Source organism: Phodopus roborovskii, unplaced genomic scaffold (assembly GCF_943737965.1).
Source record: "Phodopus roborovskii unplaced genomic scaffold, PHOROB, whole genome shotgun sequence".
Lineage (NCBI taxonomy): Eukaryota > Metazoa > Chordata > Mammalia > Rodentia > Cricetidae > Phodopus > Phodopus roborovskii.
The window spans coordinates 8742559-8764162 of NW_026126602.1; the positions used below are offsets into that span (position 1 = coordinate 8742559).

Here is a 21604-nt window from a genome sequence, read left to right on the forward strand (position 1 = left end):
TGAAAGATGCCCAGGGCTAGTGAATGGCACTTCTGGGCGTGAGGGGATATTTCCAGAAAGGATGATATGTGGGCAATAACTGAGGGGGAAAGACAACATCTTGAGAGTGAACAGTACCATTGTGTAGACCAGGTAGAATAAAATTTAGACAAAGCCAGAGTTGTGTGCACATAGCCCATCCACACGCTCCCTGATCTGATACCGTATGAACAGCCCAACTCTCCTCCTCACAACTACCTGCCACAGTGTTCTGTAAAGCTCATGGGACCAAGAAACTATGAGCAGAGCCTACTGAAGTCATGAGCCAAATCAATGCTTCCTTCAACAAGTTGTGTCTGTTAGGCGGTAACCCCTCCTGGCTGAAAACAAGTAACCATCACTGCTCCTGTCCCCAAAGAGTTACCCTACTGTTTACACCCCCTCTTCCTCCTGTCTTGCTTTGATTTTATGTCTGAAGATAATTTACAGTCTTAACACTATCTATAGACATTTATTTGCAGTAAATACCTTTTTGCATATTCATGTTGGGGATGGGAAAAAGTAAGACCATTAGCAATCTATAATAACTTTTTTGCTAGCATTTACCTACAAAAGGTCCATTCACTTTGATTTTCTTTCTTTTTATTCTAAGCAAGAAGTAGTATAAAGGAGGTTTGTTGTTGCTGCTGTTTTAAGAACAACAAAAAAATTAACTGAGAATTAAAGTTTGCTAAAGACCCCATTTTCATCCTGAAAATCCTTTCCTTATGTTCTCTCTACCTGATGTATTTCAGTTGTCTTAAGAATAATTTAACACTGCCAAATCGTGATACTTAAAGTCCTGCTGGAATTACTTGATTTGGGTTTTTTTGTTTTTATTTTGTTTTTTGTTTTGTTTTCTCATCTTGAGTTTTCTGATAAGCTAAGAAAAGCAGATTTGGCTAATTGGCAGTCTTGCCTATGCACTTGGCAGGTATGCTTGCTTACATCAGAGCTAAGATGCTCTCTCTCAGGATGTAATGGTCTATTGCATGATGCCAGGTGCATCCTGGGAGATCAAGATAAGCTGATGGGCCATTTCCCTCCTCCAGCTTCTGCCCTGCTGGGGTCTGATTCTGCTGTGGATGGCTCAATCCTGCTGTACTTTACATGGAAATGAGAAAATTACAAAATGACCTGAATATTTTAGGCAAAGAGTCCCTTCAACTGAAAATCCATGGTACCCTGATGTTGCCTGCCTCTTCAGCGTCACCTGTGTTCCCTGGAATTGTGTTTAGTCCTTTGGTTCCTATGGATGCCTTGTTTAGAGAGGAAACTAAAGGGGGAAGGCAACTTTGCCTTTGAATCCCTGTACACATGGCCAACAAGCAAGGCCTGGAAGGGGATGATGTCATTACCCAAGGGTACAATTAGCAGTGATGAAACCCAGACTTCCTTAGATGCAGGAGTTCACTAATGCCACTAGTCCCGTGATCAGTGTAGAAAGAATGGGACAAGCAGGGGACTTTCTTGGCAACTCAAAGAAGAGAGACACTGATGGAAATCTCATGTGACAGAAGAGCTGTAGAGCCTTAGCTGTCATGTGGACATCCTGAACCATATTCTGAGGTACATTGCTTTGCAAAGAGTCTCTGCAGAGAGCCCTTCCCTACCCACCCTCAATAATGCTTAAAAGTTACTGCAGAGGGGTGGAGGGTGTGCTAACCCAGAGTCTTCTAATGAGTTGTTGTAGAACACACTTGTATAAGCTCCTATTTCCCCCTCAGGCTGCAGCTGACTAATTAAATACTTTGCTAGTTTACTAGTTGAGAACCTAGGTTCTGGGCCAGCCATACAAGTTGGAATTCTAGTTCTTCATTGTTGGCTATATGACTTTTACTCTATTACTAAACCTCTCTAAACTCCTCTCATCATCTAGGAAATGATGTGGTAGTGAGAGAAGCATTGCATAGGATCTTATCAGAATGTGCAGAATCCTGGAAGCCTGCACTGTGAAAGGATACTCCATGTCTGTGCAATTTCCCTTTGTGACTAAAACCTGATCCTAATCAGAAGAAAATTTTAAGTTCTTGTCCAACTCTAAAAAGGAGAACAAGGCAAAGAAATAACTCATTACAATTCTAGATATGACCTGCTTATTTGTTTGTTTTGAGACAAGATGTTATCATGTAACCATGGATAACCTGGCACTAGCTATGTAGATCAGGCTGGTCTATGTAAGTTTGGTCTACATAGAGAGTTCTAGGCTAGCCTCAAACCAGGCATGGTTGTGCATGCTTTTAATCCAAGCTGAGTCGGAGGCAGGTTGATCTCTGTGGATTCAAGGCCAGCCTGATCTCCCTGGAGAGTTCCATGATAGCTAGGGCTACGTAGAATCCTTCTCAAAAACAAAACAACACACAGGCTAGCCTAGAACTTGCTGCCATCCTCCTGACCGCTCTTCACCACCGTGCCCAGCACTTTTCCCTTTAAGAACATTAGAATCATAGTGCTTGCCCAGCTGTTTCCATTTCATTTATGAGACTTGCAATTGAGTTATGAGAATTGTAAAATAAGGCCAGCTACTTACCAGTTTATTCCAGATGTAAATGTTCTTGCCATGACAACAGTGTTCCAGACTCACAAAGCCACACCTTAACCAGTTCTCTTCCCTCCTCTTCTCTCATCCCACCGGGAAGAATTCCTTGACCAGAAGTGCACCCCTCCCCAATGACTCCCAGGCACGAAGCGGGGCTCGGTTTCACACATCCTATGACAAAAGATACGTCATCAAGACCATTACCAGCGAGGACGTGGCAGAGATGCACAACATTCTCAAGAAGTACCATCAGGTAACTTCCCCTTGCCTTTATGGGAGTAGGTTTGCATTTGTGCCAAAGTGTCATCAAGGCCAAACTTCTAAAGTATACTTGGGAATGTAAATGAGACCACATTTGACAGGAAAGTCTTCTAACCTGGTGCTCCAGAGTGACTGGCCTGATTACTGACCCTTAACATAATAATGCTTATGCTCACTATTTACATAATAGTAATCTAAATTATTTCAAATAAATTCGATCTAATGATGCATTCAGTGATTGCCATGGAAAAATCACTTTCCTAAAGATCTGGCAGCTTTTCAGAAGATTACCTCTGTGGTGGAAGTTAGGGGTTACCCTCTGAATCTATGTCTGTTTACTCTATGAGTCCTGTGTCCATCTCACTCTGGCTCTTCCTGTCCAGGACCCTCCTTTGCCCAGTTCAGTTATGTACAAAATTCTCCAATTTTAGAGGTGTGTTTGTCACATCCTAGCCAGTTGACCCCTGACTACTGTCACTCTGTAATCACCTGGGTGAAAAAGGAAATGCCCTTGGGAACTGCGTTCCCACTCTGCATAGCCTTGACTGCTATAGCACAGATCCGCGGGCCCAGCTGAATCAGTGAGAGACCTACTATGAAATAGGAAGAGCACCAGAAGCCAGACGCTCATCAGCCCAGTCGCCTGCTTACCAGGCATCTTCGGGATTTTCAGACCTAGCTCCTCATTTATACACTGAAAATATTAATAGCTCCCAAGTCCTGAAAATTAAATAAGAAAACACATCTCAAGTAGTACGTAGCAAGGTATCTGATACACACTCCACGCTCAGCATATGGGAAAGTAGTGACAGTGATGGTTGTCATGTGACCATGAAGTTCATGTCTGTCGTGAAGCCATAACTAATAACAGCAAGTCATCCTTTGGGACCATAGTCTCTTTGCACAAATGCCCCTACTTATGTAACCATAGCAATAATTGTCCTCAAAAGTGATATTTAAAACATTTGTATGTCCTGGGTAGTGGTGAGGCATGCCTTGAATCCCAGCACTCAGGAGGCTGAGGCAGGCAGATCTCTGTGAATTCAAGGTCTGCCTGGTGTACAGAGTGAGTTCCAGAACAGCCAGAGCTACATAGAGAAACCCTGTCTCAAAAAAACAAACAAACAAATCCACATGTATGCATGTACACATCACACTCACACACACAATTACTTTCAGACTCTGTCTCAGTCCTCTTGACTGTATTAAAAAACACAGATGAATTGACTTAAGATGCAAAGATTTCAGTTCTAGAGGCTGGGAATTTTAGGTCAGGGAACCAACATGACGGAGGTCCAGAGAGGACTCTGCTTCTGCCAGTGCTGTCTGTCCCTGTCCCCTCACCTGGGGGAGGTGGGGAAAACTCTCTGCTGCTTCCTACTAAATACAATGGGTCACATTGTAAGGAACCCGTCCACAGACCCATTTACCACACAGTGGTGATTGGGGTTTTCAGTGTTGGGTGTGTATGTGTGCACAAGCATGGGAGTGTGCCGAGTGAGTGTAGGTGCCTGTGGAGGCAGAGAGGACATCAGACCCCTGGAGCCAGAGTTACAGGTTGTTGAGCTTCCTGACCCCCAGTGCTGGGAACCAACTCTTGTCTTCTGGAAGAGCAGTAAGCATTCTTAACCATTGTTCTGTCTGACCTGTGATTTAAAACTATGAAAGTTGAGGGAACACAAATATTTAGCTTTTACCCAAACACCTTTAAATTCCCCTCAGCAGTAAAGACTGGCTATCACAGAGAGTGTTCAGAGTAAAGTGTTTTGAGCCCCTGCTGCATTAGATGACGATTTGCAAGGAGTTTAGGCATATTTGTCAAGTGTCAGCCTCTCTGTGCTTTGAAGGCAGCTCTCGTGTGTATTTGTGAGCTTTGAGATGACTTGTTTCAAGTGCTGCTTTTGGTTATGCTCTGTGCCTTAATGCCATGGATTGTTTCTTAGCAATCACTACTCTTCCAGTCTTTGCAAATGTGATCGATTGCATTTCACTTTCAGTGAAGTCTATAAAAACCTTTGCATTGCATTTGTTTCTGGAAATCTGTGACGGCCTCTAATGTGTTTTCTGAAAGCATTAGTCTGCCTTTAAATTCATTTAACATTTAATACAAAAGCAATAATACAGCAATTGCTTTTGAAATTTGTTCTGCTATGCTTACACTACAGCCTCTTATTAAGAAAACTTTTGAAGTGCCCAGCTCATCCCTGTGAGGGCAAAGATACTGGCTTTGAATCACCTGAATTCCAGCTCCTCACAGTTTCATATGCTTCCACTTTCTGGAATTGGTTGTCACATCCCTGTTTGTTCTTTTTATGCTTCACTTGTCCTAGAACCACTCAAAGCAAAGTGGTGTCTCGTGACTGGTGAGAATGTATTCTTTGGATAAATAGCAAAGATGCCGTCTGGACAAGCCTGGGCTCAGCATGAATTCTTCAACATTACAGAAATCACAGGTCAAGGTCTGTTCTAGTTCCGCGTCTGATGCTGTGCTGAAACACCCTAGCCAGCAGCAATTTAGACGAGAAAAGAGTTTGTTTTCTAGTTCCAGATTAGAGTCCATTCCCGAGAAGTAGCCAGGGCAGGGCCTCAAAGCAGCTAGTTACATAATATCCACAGTCAAGACCAGGGAGAAATAAATGCATGCTTGTCACTTGTTACTCAGCCAGCTGCTTTCATTCTTCTGTAGTTCATGGCCTCATGCCTAGGGAATGGTCCCGCCCACAGTGAGGTAAGGTCCAGACAATCCCCCATAGAAACACCCACAGACCAACATCGTCCCTTATGGAAATTCTCTCTTCCTAGGTGACTTTAGGTTATGCTGAGTTGACAATAAAACTAACCTACACATGGTGTTTTCCTGATGTGACCTAACACATGCTTGATATACCCCCGTGTTGTATAATCATGTTGGGCATTAAGACAGCTGCTGACACACTTCAGGATCACTCACAGTACTAAGATTTCTTTTTGTTCCACTACTACAAAACTGTTATTTTTCTTTTTCGCATGCCCTTTATTCAGAAAAGTCACATTTAGCCTATATCTTTGTTTTCTTCCCCCCTCTTAGAAACTCTCTGCCTTAGACAAAACGTAAAGCATCCCATCACCCAGAGCCACCTTTTAAATACAGTTTGCTGCAAGGACTCTAAATTGGAGTCAGATGGTGTAGACTTTACTGGTTATGAGCTGGCTGCTTTTGCAATCTGTGAGCTCAGATCTCTCATTTATGTTCCATTCATTAACTCATTCAGCTAGGCACTTACCCATGACTGTGTTCCAGAAAAGATCTGAAGGTGCCTTCAGAAAAATAATAACAAATTTAAATAGCAAAAAAAAAAAAAAAAAAAAAAAAAAAAAAGCAAATTAAAAGTTGGCTAAAAAGGAAAGAATTTAATTGCAATCTGAAATAAGCCTAAAACTTATTGCTTTGTTTTGGGTTTTTTTTTTTTTTTGTTTGTTTGTTTGTGTTTTGTTTTTTGGTTTTTCGAGTAGTTTCGAGGGTTTCTTTGTAGCTTTGGAGCCTGTCTTATAACTCGTTCTGTAGACCAGGCTGGCCTGGAACTTACAGAGATCCACCTGCTTCTGCCTCCTGAGTGCTGGGATTTAAGGCATGTACCACCACTGACTGCCCAGCTCCTAAAACTTATAGAGAACATTTTATCAGAGGATTTTACGAGAATACTTACTACCTTGAGGGCCACCACTTTGAGCTTAGCTACCTGGTAGCCAGTGGACATTGTATTGGCTGGTTTTGTGTGTCAAGGTGACACAAGCTAACATCATCAGAGGGGAAGGAGGCTCAGTTGATGAAATGCCTCCATGAGCTCCAGCTGTAAGGCATTTTCTCAATTAGTAATCAGCAAGGGAGGGCCCAGCCCATTGTGGGTGGTGCCATTAGGGCCAGTGAGAAGGCTCAATAGGGAAAGGCATCTGCTACCAGCCCTGACAACCCGAGTTTGATTGCTGGGAACCACACAAGGGAAGGAGAGGACTGGCTTCCCCTAAGTTGTCTTCTTACCTACACATATGCACCCACCCACAAACACAAATAAATAAATATGATTAAAAACAAACTTAGGAGTTGTGCTAATTAGGTAAACCCATAGTAGTACCATGCTCAGGACTGCCTCTGGTGAATAAGTACTATATAAGTGATTGATTAAGATAATTAAGTTCCATTCTTATCCTTAACTTCTTGCATCCCACCCTCCAAATCATGTGTTGTTTCATCCTTGACTCCTTTAGTCCATTAAGAGGCACAGTCCCAGTAGCCAGTGGCGCTGATGCAAATTGATAGAGGTTTAAACCTTAGGGAGGTCCTGGAAGTTCCAGTGCTGTCCTTGTTGTCCTCAGTCCACCCTGTGCTAAGGACAGCATTCTGCCTTGGACCAGTGGGGAAGTCATAATATGCACAGCAAACGAGTCTTCTGTTTGATTTTCTCTTTGGTATATTTGGGAAAATAATGCTTTGTAAATATGCTTTTCTTCAACTCTCTATTGGCTCTGACACTCTCAGGTCTTACAGATGATGGTTACTTACCCGCTGTTTTGCTAAATAGTGTAAGAAGAGCATGCACAAATGAGGCTGGGGGTGTAGCAGCTGATGGTAAAACACATCCGCTTTTGTTACGTGCTTATTTATGTATTGTATTTTAGAGACATAGTCTTACTGTGTAACTCAGGCTAGCTTTAAGCATGAGGCAATCCTGCTTTAGCCCATGAAGTGCTGGGATTGGGGGTGTGAGCCATCAATCCAGACCCCTTTGTTTCTTTCAAACATCTCATGATTAAGATGTTTATGGTGCACTGTTGATAGGCCAATCCTTGCAGTTTCTGAGACCTGAGTTTCCTCACCCTCTGATCTGCTGACTTATGCAGCGACTGACCAAATCTGATGCAGACCTAGATTTGGGGGTCAGAGTGTTGATTGGGGATCAGTACCATGTGGGACAGAGAGAAAAATTACACCACTGCCCAGCCTTGTGCTTCAGCAAGCTGGTGGGACATTATTGAGATGACCCCGAAGGCCCAGCACAACGGATGCCCTGTTGGGTGATGTAGACCCAGAGGGAGCTGAGATGGGAAAAGTATGTCCAGAGCAGAGTGGGAGGGCTGCCCCTGAGGGCACCGTGCATCCCTGCTCCCTCTGGGCCATAACCATAGCTTTCCCTGTGTCTGACGATCTCTCAGAGCTTGCTTCTGCCTACTCTCTGGAAAGCCAAGGGACTTGATGGCTTCCATTGACAGATGAGGAGACAGGGACTCCCCTACCAGGCTTGCCAGCTCCCTTCAAGGACTGCAGCTGAGACTAGTGGTCCTGAGTTCCCTCCTCCACCATTGGATTCTCTGTGTTGGGTTTTATCCAATGCCCTCTCCCTGCCTCACCCTCTCTTTTGGGGTACCAGCTCTGCAACAGCTTCTGGGCACATCTGTTCCAGTCTTTTGCCCCTTGTCCTCAGTTGTAGCCATTCAAGGCCCAGAGGACCAAATACCATCCAAGCTTCCCATTAGGGCCATCAGTTCTGCTTGTCACCTTCGGTAAACACCACTAATTATAGAATAGACTTCATGGGATCTTTTATAAACTCCTTACTTCTTCTCCTTGCTCCTTCTCTTCCTTCTCTTTTCTTTGTTGCTGTTTTGGATGTGGAAACTAGAGCCTCAGGCAAGTGCCCTGCCATTCACTACACCCAGAGCCCAAGTTCTTTCATTTTTGAATGGTGATGCTGTGTGTTGAGTGGTGATTCTTCTTGTTTTAATATTGCAGATGGGATGAGGAGCATCAGCCTTTGCACGTGCATGTCCTCTGTGTCATTACAGCTCTAAGAGTTGCTGCAAACCAGGGGGGCGGTCCAGCCTTTTGTCTACAACTACACTGCACCAGGAGGAATTGTTGGGCCACACATAATGCTACAGAGGAATACTCATTCCTTTTAAGCCTGATTTTCTGGCGATTAAGAAAAAAGTTAGAATGCTGGGGCAACAGCCTAGTGGTGGAGGACTTGCCTGGTGTGCACAAGGCTCTAGGCTGTAGCCCAGCACCATAGAAAAGAAAAGAAAAAAGAGCTTTACTTGTTATTTACTTGTTTTGTTTCTCAACTCCAAAAACATTTAAAGCCAAAATAAATTGTATTGATGGACAGACTGTTGTCCCAAGCCAGGAACTCAAGGAAACTATTCCCCTATTCCCCCTCCCTCCCTCCCTCCTTCCCCTCCTCCTTCTCTTCCTTCTCACCCCTCTGGTGTGTGTGTGAGTGTGTGTGGTGGCTCAGTAATTAAGAGGGCTTCTTGCTCTTCCTAAGGACCTCAGTTCGGTTCCCAGAACCCATGTCTAGCAGCTTAAACTGACAGTAACTCTAGCTCCAAGGTATCTGACACCTTCTTCCATCTTCTGAAGGCACACCCACAGATGGCTTATGCTAAAACAGACAAGTCCACATATACCTAAATAAAAACGAATTAAAAAAAAAAAACATAGGCACGGTAAGGATTACAGATAATTTAATCTTCAAAAACATCAAGTGAAACAAGACTTTACAATGCAGTGTTAATTTGATGTTATGTGAAACTCTCAGTTCAAGACTCTTAAAAAATAAAATAGTGAACAGATGATAACAGCGATTTTGAAAGCCAGTTCACACATCACTTAGAGTCCTCTCTGTTGGAACCTTCCGGACACCGTGGCTCTTTGAATAGTATTCACTTTGTGAGAAGAGCAGCAGATAAGGAATTCATAATCCTTGTTATTCAGCCCAAGATGTGGTCCTGGGGCGGTGAGAGCCGTGTATTTTGTAAGTCTGCTGCCAGCACACCATTTCTTCAATGCATTGCAGTTCTGGTAAGCCCATAGTTAATTCTGAGAAACAAAAGAAGAGGAAATCTGTCTCTATTGACAACACTATGACATCACGTATACATATACTTTTGAGCAGAAGGAAGGACACAGCAGCTGTTGCTTATATTAGAAACAATAGTTACAGCCAGACATACAGGCTGTATGTGGGGGAAAAAAAATTCAGAGAATAATCTAGGAATGAAACAGAAGCCATAACATAATATATATAATGCAGGCAGGTAACATGGTATAGATAAACAGTGGTTAATAAAAAATAATTTTAATGCAAAGCATAGCTAATGCAATGATTTCCTATTGAGAATATGGAATCAGACCCCAAGAATACAAGTAATTGAATTAGCCATCCAAGAATAGTTAACGAGTTCACTTGTTAACATTTGGAGCCAGTTTTCAGCATTTATATTGATGAACAGGTCATGGGTGCATTCAGGGGTCAAATAGGGCTTCTTTGATATTCCAGAAGATCTTGGTGACACTGGGAGCCCAAGAAGTGTGAAAACAGTAGTTAGCATTGGGTCCAGAAGGCTGTTCCTCTAGCAGAATGCTGGCTATGAGTAGCATATGGGGGCAGATGGACCTTTGTGTAGATGGTCCCTGTCCTGCCTGGAAGAGTTAATTATGATCTGCCACATTCTATGAATTTCTGGCAGATGACCAGCTTCACCAGTTTGCAAGTGACTCTTCCTTGGAAACTCAGAGGGTCCCAGGACAGGAATCATGAGACTTTTGCCCTCTAGAAAGACTTCTCCCAGGCTATGTGAGGGCTCTGAACCTATTGATTTGGTAAACTGATACATCAGAACAACATGTATAAACACCCAGGTGAAATTGTGCCCTTTGGCCACTTGGGAGGGTTGCCCATCCATATAATACAGTGCTTGAAAACAAAATAAATCTATGTACCAGCAACTTAAAGACATAGCTCTGAGGATTAAATAGCTGCTGTTCCTCTTCTTTTTTCCTGAGGCAGGATCTCAGGATGTAGCCCATGCTATCCTCAGTCTCAGGGTCACCATGGTTCCATCACCCAGGGTTGGAATTACAAGTATGCACCACCATGCCTGATGGCTTTCCTAGCCTTATAATCTGGAAGTTAAGCATGGAGAAGGGAGAGAGCAAAGATTCCTCAGATTGCCTTGTGCCTGTCAGCAGTGGTAAGAAATGATTGAATGCTAAACATGTTGTTTTGACTTTTTTTTAAGGGCACCAAACAATAGATATGAAAGAAAAATCATAACATTGTGGTACCCTGGTACACTTGCTTGTTGTTCTTGAAGTATTTGAACAAATTATTTTCCTGATTCACCTGTAACCTTTACAATCTTAAAAGGGAAGCTCTTGAAGTTGTGGCCTAAAAGTAACAGAATGCAGCCGTAAATTTGAAAATATTTTATATCTGTAAAAACTTGCCTTATCTTGTATACATATGCAGCAATATTCACTTTTGGAAATTGTTTTACAGCGATTCCTTGAAACAGGGAACTCCCATCGCGTGTTTAAAATGTAACCACCCCTGGACTAGCAGTATGTCTCACTGGACAAAGTGCTTGCTGTGAAAGCATGAGGACCTGAGCTAGGATCCCTGGAACCCATGAAAAGACAGATAGATGGGAAAGCACTTGTCAGTAATCCTGTCAGGATGGAGAGTGGAGACACCTCAGGAGCCCGAGGGCCAGCTAGCCTCCCAGTGCTGAACAAGAGCCCTGCCTCAAGGTGGACGGAGGGTTCTAGCACCCAAGGTTGTTCTCTAACCTCCACAAACATTCCATGGCATGCATATACTCATAACACATGCACACACACACACACACACACACACACAGGCATGCACTGGGGCACACATGCACACACATGATAAAATACTATGTCTGTGCACAACAGTTTCTCTGAGTGTTTTGGGGGTCCTCCCTCCTCGCTTTCCCTCCCTTATCCTTTCCCTCCTGTCTTCTCACCCTGTGTGTGTTGTTCCTCAGTTATCTGAGACCCTCTTTCCTTATATTCTTCAGCATAGAACATTGTTTTTCTGTGAGGAAGGGACTCACTGTGTAGCCCAAACTAGCTCCGAAAATTCCTGCACCGGCCTCTCTAGTCCTGAGATTAAACTTGTGTACCACTGCGCCCATCTGAGCAGGGCAGCTCAAAATCACCGGGTTTCTCCCTAGTTCCTGTGGAGGACCAAAGTTTCCTTCCTAGTCAGTGTGAAAATAGCAAGGATGGAGAGGGGAAGGAGGCATCTGGGGATTTCCCCACACTATCCTGTGGCTCAAAAAGTCACCATTTGCCACCTTTGCAAGTTCATACATAATTGGGGAAGTTGAGAGAATTTCCAGTGTGAATTCTGTACCAGTCATCAAGTATCATTACTGACTGGTATTTGGTGACACGTTTGTATCTGTAGGGCTGTGACTCTGCTGCCTTTCCTTGCACCTGTAACCTTCACTGGAAACCTAATATGCACAGAGGAAGAGAACAGTGAGAGATTTTCCTCAGCCACAACAGTCACCGCCCACCCCCATCGCTGTTTTCATAGATGGTTACTTTGTGATACTTCTGTGATAGTTTGTTCCTGTTGTCAACTTGACACAGTCTAATATCCCCTTAGAATGCAGTCACAATAGGCACTGTCTAGACTGGGTTGGCCTGGAGCATGTCTGTGGGCGTACCTAAGGAGTAGGAAGGCTCACCCAGTGTGGGTGGCACCATTCCCTGGACAGGGAGGGCATCCTGAATTGTGAAGTGGGGAAAGTGAGCGGAGGACCAGCATGCCTGCCTTCATTCATTCAGTGCTCTGCTTTAGACTGGGTGTGATGTGAGCAGCCTGTTCCTGTCCCTGCTACATTGACTTCCCTGCAGTGATGGACTGCAACCTGGAACTGTGAGCCAACTGAACTTTTTCTTCCTTAATTACTCCCGTCACAGTATTTATCACAGCAACTGGAAGTGAAACTGATGAGACACTTATTTTTCTATGGCTGACACATGTAGCAGGCTTTCTTGGACCACCAGTCCCCAAATCATGACTGGGAGACTTATTATTGGTTATCATTGCTGGGCCTTATCTTATGCTTGTCCCACTACTCTTAAAACTTATTTCTCAGTATCTGCGTTTTGCCTTGGGACGTTTTACCTTTCATTCTGTATGTCCTAGTTTCACCGCTTCTTCCATGTCTGGCTGGCCCCGGACATCTCCCTCCTTTCTCCCTCATTCCCTCTTCCCTCCTCTGGAGCCTAGATTCCTACTTAATCTCTCTGCCCACCTGCCCTGCCTATCCCTCTACTGCCTAGCTATTGACCATTCAACTTTTTTATTAGACTGGTCAGGTGCCTTAAGCAGGCAAAGAAGCACATCTTTACATTGTTAAACAAATGCAGCATAAACAAGTATAACACATCTTTACATCATTAAACAAATGTAACACACCTTTACATAGTTAAAGCAATATTCTGCAACATAAACAAATGTATCACATCTAGTTAAACAGATATTCTACAACAGACGCATACATTCTGTTTCCTTGTGTGATGTGCTGCATTTATTATGACACCATGAGAACCCCTGGGTCTTCCCCCTCATCGCAAACCAAACTGTACTTTTTCTTTCTGCTTTCAAAATCCAGAATATTCAGATTTCTAATTCTGAGAGCTGAGAGTCCTAATGTAATTGTAAACAAAGCAGTGAGAGGGTGGTGTACATTGCAGAATATTTATCAGAGATACCTTAGGTTGTTTTCTTTCTTGTTTTATAAGTGTATGAGTATTTTACCTGCATGTCTGTCTTTGTACCGTGCATGCCTGGTACCCACAGAGCCAAAAGAGGGCATCTGAAATCCTGGGACTGCAGTTAGAGATCATCGTGAGATGCTACATGGATGCTAGGAATCAAACTTAGGTCCTCTGAAAGAACAGCAAGCACTCTTAACCACTGAGATATCTCTCAGCTCCTTGGGTTATTTAATTTGTTCAATTTACTTATTTATTAAATGCTCTTTACATGCTATGGACGAGTGTTGAGGATTTGATAGTGAACAAAATAGAAATAATGATCACTTTATGGAGTACACATTGTGCAAAGATGCTACACTGAGTTGATTCCTATTAAGTAAAACTCAAAAGATAATTGTTGACTGAAAATAGTTAAGCTCCCTAGGGACCTGTTAGAATACAGAGAATGAAAACGAAGGGGGACATGAGGTTCCTACAAACAGTGTAGAATAAGAAGATGAAGATAATGGTTTTGGTCAAGGCTCTGGGCAGACCCTGCATATATTGGGCACATGCTCGAGGAAGAATTGGTCAACAAGTTAAGAAAGGAACCAAGGGGGGGGGGGAGATAGGTACCTCAGAAGCCAAGTTGAAATCAGGCATCAAAGACCTTGAGGAAGGTCACATGCTCAATGGGAAGACTGAGAAGCATCTGTCACATTTACCTACCAGTGAGCCATTGATGATCTTAATGAGGGCAAATGCCCTCATTAAGAGGGCAGGGGGGAAAGAAGTTCCAGAATGAATGGAAGACAAGAAAAAGCCATAAAACAAATGCAGTCTGTCAGGAAGTTGGTAAAGAGGTCATAGGAGAAGAAGATATGAGTCAAATACAGGCCTGGGTTCATTTTACTTTCTTCATTTGAACACAGAGGTGGGGAGAGAGAGAGAGAGAGAGAGAGAGAGAGAGAGAGAGAGAGAGAGAGAGAGAGAGAGAGAACTTAAGTATGCCTATACATATGAATACAGGTATGTAGGTATGTATGAACCACGGAGCACATGTGGGGGTCAGAGGACAGTCCTGGCTCTCAGTCCTTGCCCTCCTCCATGAGGGAGACAAGATTCCTGTTATTTTTTCACAGCCTGTACAAGGCTGTCTGGCTCTTACAACTCCAAGGATTCTCCTATCTCTGCCTCTCCTATAGAGGAACCTGTACAGACTCATGCACTACAGCGCCCTGTTCTAACATGGATTCTGAGAATTCAAACTCTGCCCCTTCTGTATGCACAGCAAGGACTTTTTCCCACTAAGCCATCTCCTCAAACCCCCATTTTCACTTTCTGTTATAAAAATTTTCAAACATGAAGGAAACTTATAGCATACCCATGGTTACATTCTTTTGAGGCTTTCTTGAATTATTTGAAAGTAAATGACACATCCATGGTGTTTCTTTCTAAATACCTCAGTTGGCTTCTTTGAAATATGGGTCTTTTCACTCTAACAAAAAATATGGACAATTAATCAATCCCTCACAGCCACTGAATACCTAGTAAGGGCACATGCAAGTAGCCTTGGTTGGTCCCTGCAGTGGAACAGGTGTTTGGGTCTTCGTTCAGTTTTGTGAAGGACTCTGCAGTCCACTTAAATGTTTTGTAGTTATTACCAGGGGTCATGGAATCCTGAACTGAGGGGAGACAGTGGTACCTGAGAACTCAAGGTAGATCCTGGGACAGATGGAGGGAGGTGTTGGGAGTGGCCTCACCTTCACCCCTGAACTGGATGAAGCAGGCAGCAGAACCAACTGGAGACTGCCTGAAGGTGTGACAACAAACAGGAGGTCGTTCCCCTCCAGTGGTACCTACTGTAGTGTGACTTGTGTGAGGACAGAGTCCAGGTCTCTCTATTACATGCTAGTGCTTGGCGTGTAACAGATGCCCAGGAAACATGTTTACAAGTGAATATTGAGAGTAAAGGTGAGGGTTGAGATTTGAGGGGAACAGAAAAGATCCAGATAACAAACCCCGTTGTCCGGTCATTTCGTTCCTCTAAAAATGTTTTTGTTTTTCAAATGCAGGGGGCCAGAGACATTGAGCATTTCATACAATGTCACACAGCATGTAACTGGATCATGTAATATTCCAGGGGAACTATTGGCATTGGTTTGCAATCTCTGGTCCAAAGATTGCCTCTAGAACAGTGGTTCTCAACCTAAGGGTCGCTACCCCTTTGTGAGGGTTGAACAACCCTTTCACATATCAGATATTTACATTACGATTCAAAATGGTAGAAAAATTACAGTTACAAAATTGAAACAAGATAATTTTATGGTTAGGGGTCACAACCATATTAAAGGGTCCCAGCATTAAGAAGGTTGAGAACCACTGCTCTAGAAGTTTCTGTCCTTGTATGACCTTCCCACTTGTGTTAAGAGTTTGTGAGCAGAAGAATGGAAAGATGTCTCAGCTGTTAAGAGCACTCGTTGCAGGAAAGTATCTACATTCCATTCCCAGCACCCATACTATGACCCACAACCATCATTGTTCCAGAGGATCCAACACCCTCTTCTGTCCCCTGGGGGTACCAGGCAAGACCCTCATATGCATAAAATAAATCTATAAATAAAAACTTTAAAAAAGGTTTGTGTGCAGAGTTGCCTGGATCCACTGGTGAACGGCTAAGGAATGACCTTGCTTCTATGCCAGCACTCAGCACCTGGAACACTGCCCCAGGTCTAGAGCTCCAGCCAGCGGGTAGAATTTTCTCTCCTGCACAATTCCTGATCTGTAAGTTCTTCCTAGACTCAGTATCAAATGCAGTTTGGCGGCACTGACATGAAAAAGCTGGGCTTTGATGTGATGTGTGGTTTTTCACATGTTTACACACTCAGGAGTCTGATGTTCATTTAATCTGTGTTTTTTCAAACTGTTCACCCAAGAGCCCCATAGGGAAACTGAACCTTTGAGAACAAGTACACGTGACACTTGTTGACAGAATTCATCAGAGTTGGTTGTTTTTGCCATGTTATCTAGTCTTGAAGGCAGGGAAGTTGTAGTGTGTAACCTGTGGGCATATTTTCAAACACAAAAGCTTGTTGATTTCCGATATACTTTACTCAGTTTCTTCAGGGTGGTTCAGTGTTACTATGGGTAGTTCCTCTGTGAGCCAGAGTCTCTGTGGTTCTGCAAAGACTTTTATCTGGGCAAGCCATGTTTTTTGTAGTACTGGGGATCGAACCTTTGTCCTTTGTGTGATAAGTGCTCTATCACTAAACTACAGCCCTATCCCTGACACAGCCTTTATAAGGACAATATGAGTGGAGGAGTTAATGAGCCAATGTCTATGCCTTGGGGCCCTCTAATAACCTTCTATGTATACAGAATAATAGCTGCCATAGATTGACTCCCCAGGTGAGAGCCTAGAACATGGCTGTGAGAAGTTTGGAACATGAGGCAGATAGGTGTGGTATTACAGTTTCTTACCAAGGTTTGGAGTGAAAGCTAGCATCACCATCATCAATACTTGAGAAAGAGTGGGTTCAGTGTAGACTCTGGGGCATGGGGTCTTTTAACATGCTTTCTCTTGCCATCCTCACATCTTCATTCTAAGTGGGCATTTGGGTACTCAGCTTTCTGGAAAATGAAACTGAAAGCTAAAGTGGTTTAGTTAACTTACCCCAAATCCCACAGCATATAAATGGCCATCCAAGGACTAATGCTTCGTCTTCCCGACTCACAAGCCTGTTCCCTTCCTACCTCATACAGCACAGATGCCCCCAGACTGCGTTAAGACCCACTCATCCACCTTCCACCACTGGCAAACAACACATTTTTTAATCCCTTAGATCACTGTGGGAAATTTCCTTTTCAACCAAGAACTATTAAACACCTGTTGTGCGTTAGCAAACCTCAAGTCAATTTATTGGCTTCAAATTATGCTCCACTCATCTGATTTCAAGAACAAACCGAGATGAAACTGAAAGGAAAACAATTAGACTGAATTCAAATATACAGCTCAATTATTATCTGTAAGGAAAAGGGGATCAGACGCGTCTTTGAAATCTGTCAGCAAAACCAAACAGACACTGTTCAGTTCTAATGAGAAGAACAGAGAACTTGTTATTCATTAGCTAGCTAAACATCCCCAGACTTGATTATTAATGTTTACCACTAAAAAGTCCAATTAGAATATTTTTGTTAAAGCTTCATTGTTTAAAAACAAGACCAAAAAAAAAAAAAAAAAAAAAAAAACAGTATACCATTTTTTTTTAAAGACTCGAAATAAGGGTTGGGGAGCTGGCTCTGTGGGTAAGAGCACTTGTTTGGATAATGTGAAGACCTTAGTTTGAAACCCCCTTGCCTACATAGAAAATCAACCAAAGCTGTGTGTGCCTGTAAAGCCAGCACTGAGGGGAACAGAGACAGGCAGATCTTGAGATCTCCCTGGTCAAGCTTAGCCAAGATGATGAGTTTCTAGACAGTCAGTAAGAAACCCCGTCTCAAGGCAGTAACACCCAAAGCCCTGCATAGCTTCTCTATACTGACGCACAAGCACATGCATACATGTATGCAATGCATAACATACCAAAATAATCCTAACTATAGTCCTTAACTGTTAGTGAGCATCTTTCCAGGCACCTGGTGTAGGCACAATGGGTAGGGCACTCACAACATTGGAATTGTGGTGTTGATGCTATCCTGGAGGTTTCATCTCTGTGTCATAGACATGAAAAGGCTCATTTAGAATGTTTCCCCATTGTCAACGGCCCCTGTGGTGGTACCCATAGTTGATCAATAACTGCTTCCAAGAGGAAGTAGCTCCCTCTTGTGGCTTTTTGGCATATGACCCAACTCATGTCGTGTTTCTGCAACCCTGGGACTTGATGGCAGCCAGCACCTGGCCAACGAACTCCAATTTCTTTGTAGTGCAGGCCCCTTCATGCCCATTGAAGTCTAGATGAAAATCAGAATACCTAAGCTTCTAAAACCAGACTTTCAGCAGCCTCTTCCTTACCCTCTACTATTTCACGGTCAAGATCAGGGGGTGAGGTCATCCTCAGGGCTTTTGGGGAAGAAGAAGAAAAAGGACCTAGATGGACTGTCCCTTCAGTTAAGAGGAATTTCCTTCCTTGCCTTGTGCTTCTGTATCCAATTTTGACTTTATGGATTAGTTGGGCTACTGAAGAAAAAAAAAAACTATCTCTTTAGTGATAAGATTAATTTTTTTTGTTTTTATTTTTTGTTTTCTTATATGGGGGAGGTTGCAAGGGCAGAAGATGGATGTGGAGTGATGGAGAGATGACTGGGATTGGGGTGCATGATGTGAAATGCACAAAGAATCAATAAAAAGTTCTTGGAAAAACTGAATGTTCATTTGTGTGTGTGTGGGGGGGGGTATCAGTATCAGATCTGGGAGTTGATCAACACAAAGTGATTGTTTTCTGAAAATAAAGCCTCAAGAATTGGAAATTTCTACTTTAAATAAGACCCGCAGGTAGAAAGGTCATGTTTCACAGTGATCTGCCATGTTTTGATGGCTGATGGTCCTTTCTCTCTCTCTCTCTCTCCCTCCCTCCTTCCTCCCTTCCTCTATAGTACATCGTGGAATGCCATGGAGTCACCCTTCTTCCTCAGTTCTTGGGAATGTACCGGCTTAATGTTGACGGAGTGGAAATATACGTGATTGTTACGAGGAATGTGTTCAGCCACCGTTTATCTGTATATAGGAAATACGATTTAAAGGTGAGATTGACTTTTATCATTTTTTTTACTCAGGCTTACCCATCCATGTTGTATGTTATAATTAATCATGTGAACAAAATGATGTATGTGCTTCTAGAGCTTGTGTCCATCAGGCAGCTACAGTGCCATAGCATTGAATAGTCTATGCTACTACAAACACATCAACCGCATGCCATGTAGCAGTCTAAGTGATGGGAATAGTTGATGGGTAAAACAGACTGGGGCCAGCAAGATCGCCCAGTAGGTAAAAGAACTTGCCCCACAAGCCTGATGACCGAGTTCACTGCTCAGAATCCATTGTAGAAGGAAAGAACTGGTTCCCAAAGTTGACCTCTGACCTCCACCTGCACATGCACCACACACACACACACACACACACCAGTAAATAATTAAAGAAAAAACAGAACAAATCTTTAGTGAGGAGTGTGAGTAATTATTACTATTGTAATTTTAGGGAAATGATGAGCATTGTGGGTAGAAATGAACAGGGGAAGGCCACACTTCTGCCAAGAGTAAACAAGTAATTGATTGCTGAGCTACATTCTCAGCCCTTTTTCTTCTTATTTTAAGACAGAATCCCACTCAGTACCCCCAAGCTAGCATTAAACTCACTCTGTAGCCAAAACAGAGACTGAATAATAATCCCAGCCTCGGCTTGCCAAGTGGCTGGGACCACAGGCCTGTTCTGCCAGGTCTAGCAAGGCATACATTTCTAAGGAGGGTGTGAGGAAAGAAGCACCTGAGAGGGTGCCATTGGGGCCAATGTGAAAAAAATGAGGGAAGATTCCTGACAAAGGGGACAGTAAAAACCCGGAGATTTACAATGACACAGGGATCACTGGAGAATTGTAAGTACAGTGACATGATCTGCTTTTAGAAGTTCAGACTCAGCCAACTATGATGTGGTTGCATTTTTATAAATAAAGTTTTATTGATGTATCACCATGTGTACAGACATGTTATCTGTGCATTTGCAGTATATTGACCCAGTTGAGCAGTGACCACAGATACTGCAGAACACAGAACTAAAAATATTTGCCCCCAACCCCTGAAAAGGTTTTTCTCTCTTAATCTGTGGTATTTGGTTATCAGGTTTTATTTTTAATCTTAGAACTAATTCACATGCACAAAAAAATGACTCTAAAAAGTTTTTACTTGTATAGATTATGTCTGTGGATAGCCACACAGTATTAGAGATGGATGCAGAGGCTGGATAGATGGCTCCATGGTTAAGAATATTTGCTGTTCTTCAAGAGGACATGGTTAGTTCCCAGCATCAGGCAACTCATTACCTCTTGCAACTTCACCTCCAAGAGTGAAACCCTCTTCTGGTCTCTACATGCTCCCCCATATACCCTTACACATAGATTTTTTAAAAAACCTTTGCTTAAAAGAAATTTATGAGAATGTTAAACTTATAAATTTATAAAAGATTGAAATTGATATTAATGTTTATTAATAGCTACTTTAATGAAAATATTATATATTGATTTTTATGAAAACAAATAACTGTCTTTCAAAGTATTAGTGAGACAAACATCATGGATTTACTTTTTTTTTTTTTTTCTGTTTTGGTGTTTCAACACAGAGTTTCTTTGTGTAGCCCTGGCTGCCCTGGAACTCACTCTGTAGACCACGCTAGCCTTAAACTCAGAGGGCACTAGGATTAAAGGTGTGCACCACCACTGGCTGGCACATTTTATTTTAATTAAATTTATTATTTGAGTTTCGTGTTTGTATATGGTATATTCCACTGACACTAATCTTCCCTCCCACCTCCTTATTTCAAATCTCTGTGATGTCTGAATTAATGTGAGACAATTAGAATGACATATCTCATCCTATTGTCAATGTGCTGTGCTATTTGGTTGGGTAGAGGGGGAAAAAATCTGTGCTCACACAAATACATATTTGGAAAAGAGAAATGAGGAGCTTTAGGATTAATTGTAGGTGGCTTTGATAATACACCAAAGCTTAGCAATTAGCAATACCTCCAATATTAGTTACACAGAGGAATTTGTTCCCTGGTCATTAAGATCTGTTGTCACTTGCATCCACTGGTCCAAGTGTGTGCTTTTGTAGTCATACATGTCTCACTGAAGACATGTTTGTTTCTTAATTAACATAGTTTATCCCTCCCAGTGTCCAAATATTGGATTATGTAGTATCAAAAGTCACGTGATCATCTCTACTGGTCACATTGAATGTCTTTCAGGTATGGGAAACTGAGAACATATACAGTTTTTCAAAAGTCTGGTTTGTATTTGATATCAAGCATTTTATTTGCTGACCTCAAGTCCTGTCTGTCATGTCCTAAAGTGACAGAACAGGGCTCATCCAGTGCCTTACAGGTTCATCCATTGTCGAGCAAGTGTTTTCCAGTTTCAGATATCTGGACAAATACAGTTCATTTGTAGGTTTTTGGGTTTTTTGTTTTGTTTTGTTTCTAAATAAAAATGTTGTTTTCTGGGAAAGAAGGTAACTGGTTC

General features: G+C 42.6%; 1 protein-coding gene across 3 annotated transcripts in view; it reads left to right on the plus strand.

Annotated features, from left to right (window-relative positions):
- Pip4k2a (phosphatidylinositol-5-phosphate 4-kinase type 2 alpha) overlaps window positions 1-21604 on the plus strand; it is a 158727-nt gene that overhangs the window by 108979 nt on the left and 28144 nt on the right. For 2 of the 3 annotated variants that reach the window (XM_051205603.1, XM_051205605.1), the window contains exons 4-5: window positions 2658-2810; window positions 18969-19115. In XM_051205603.1, coding sequence (XP_051061560.1) covers window positions 2658-2810; window positions 18969-19115 — 300 coding nt within the window. The remainder of the gene's footprint in view (window positions 1-2657; window positions 2811-18968; window positions 19116-21604) is intronic. The other variant, XM_051205604.1, reaches the window with a different exon arrangement.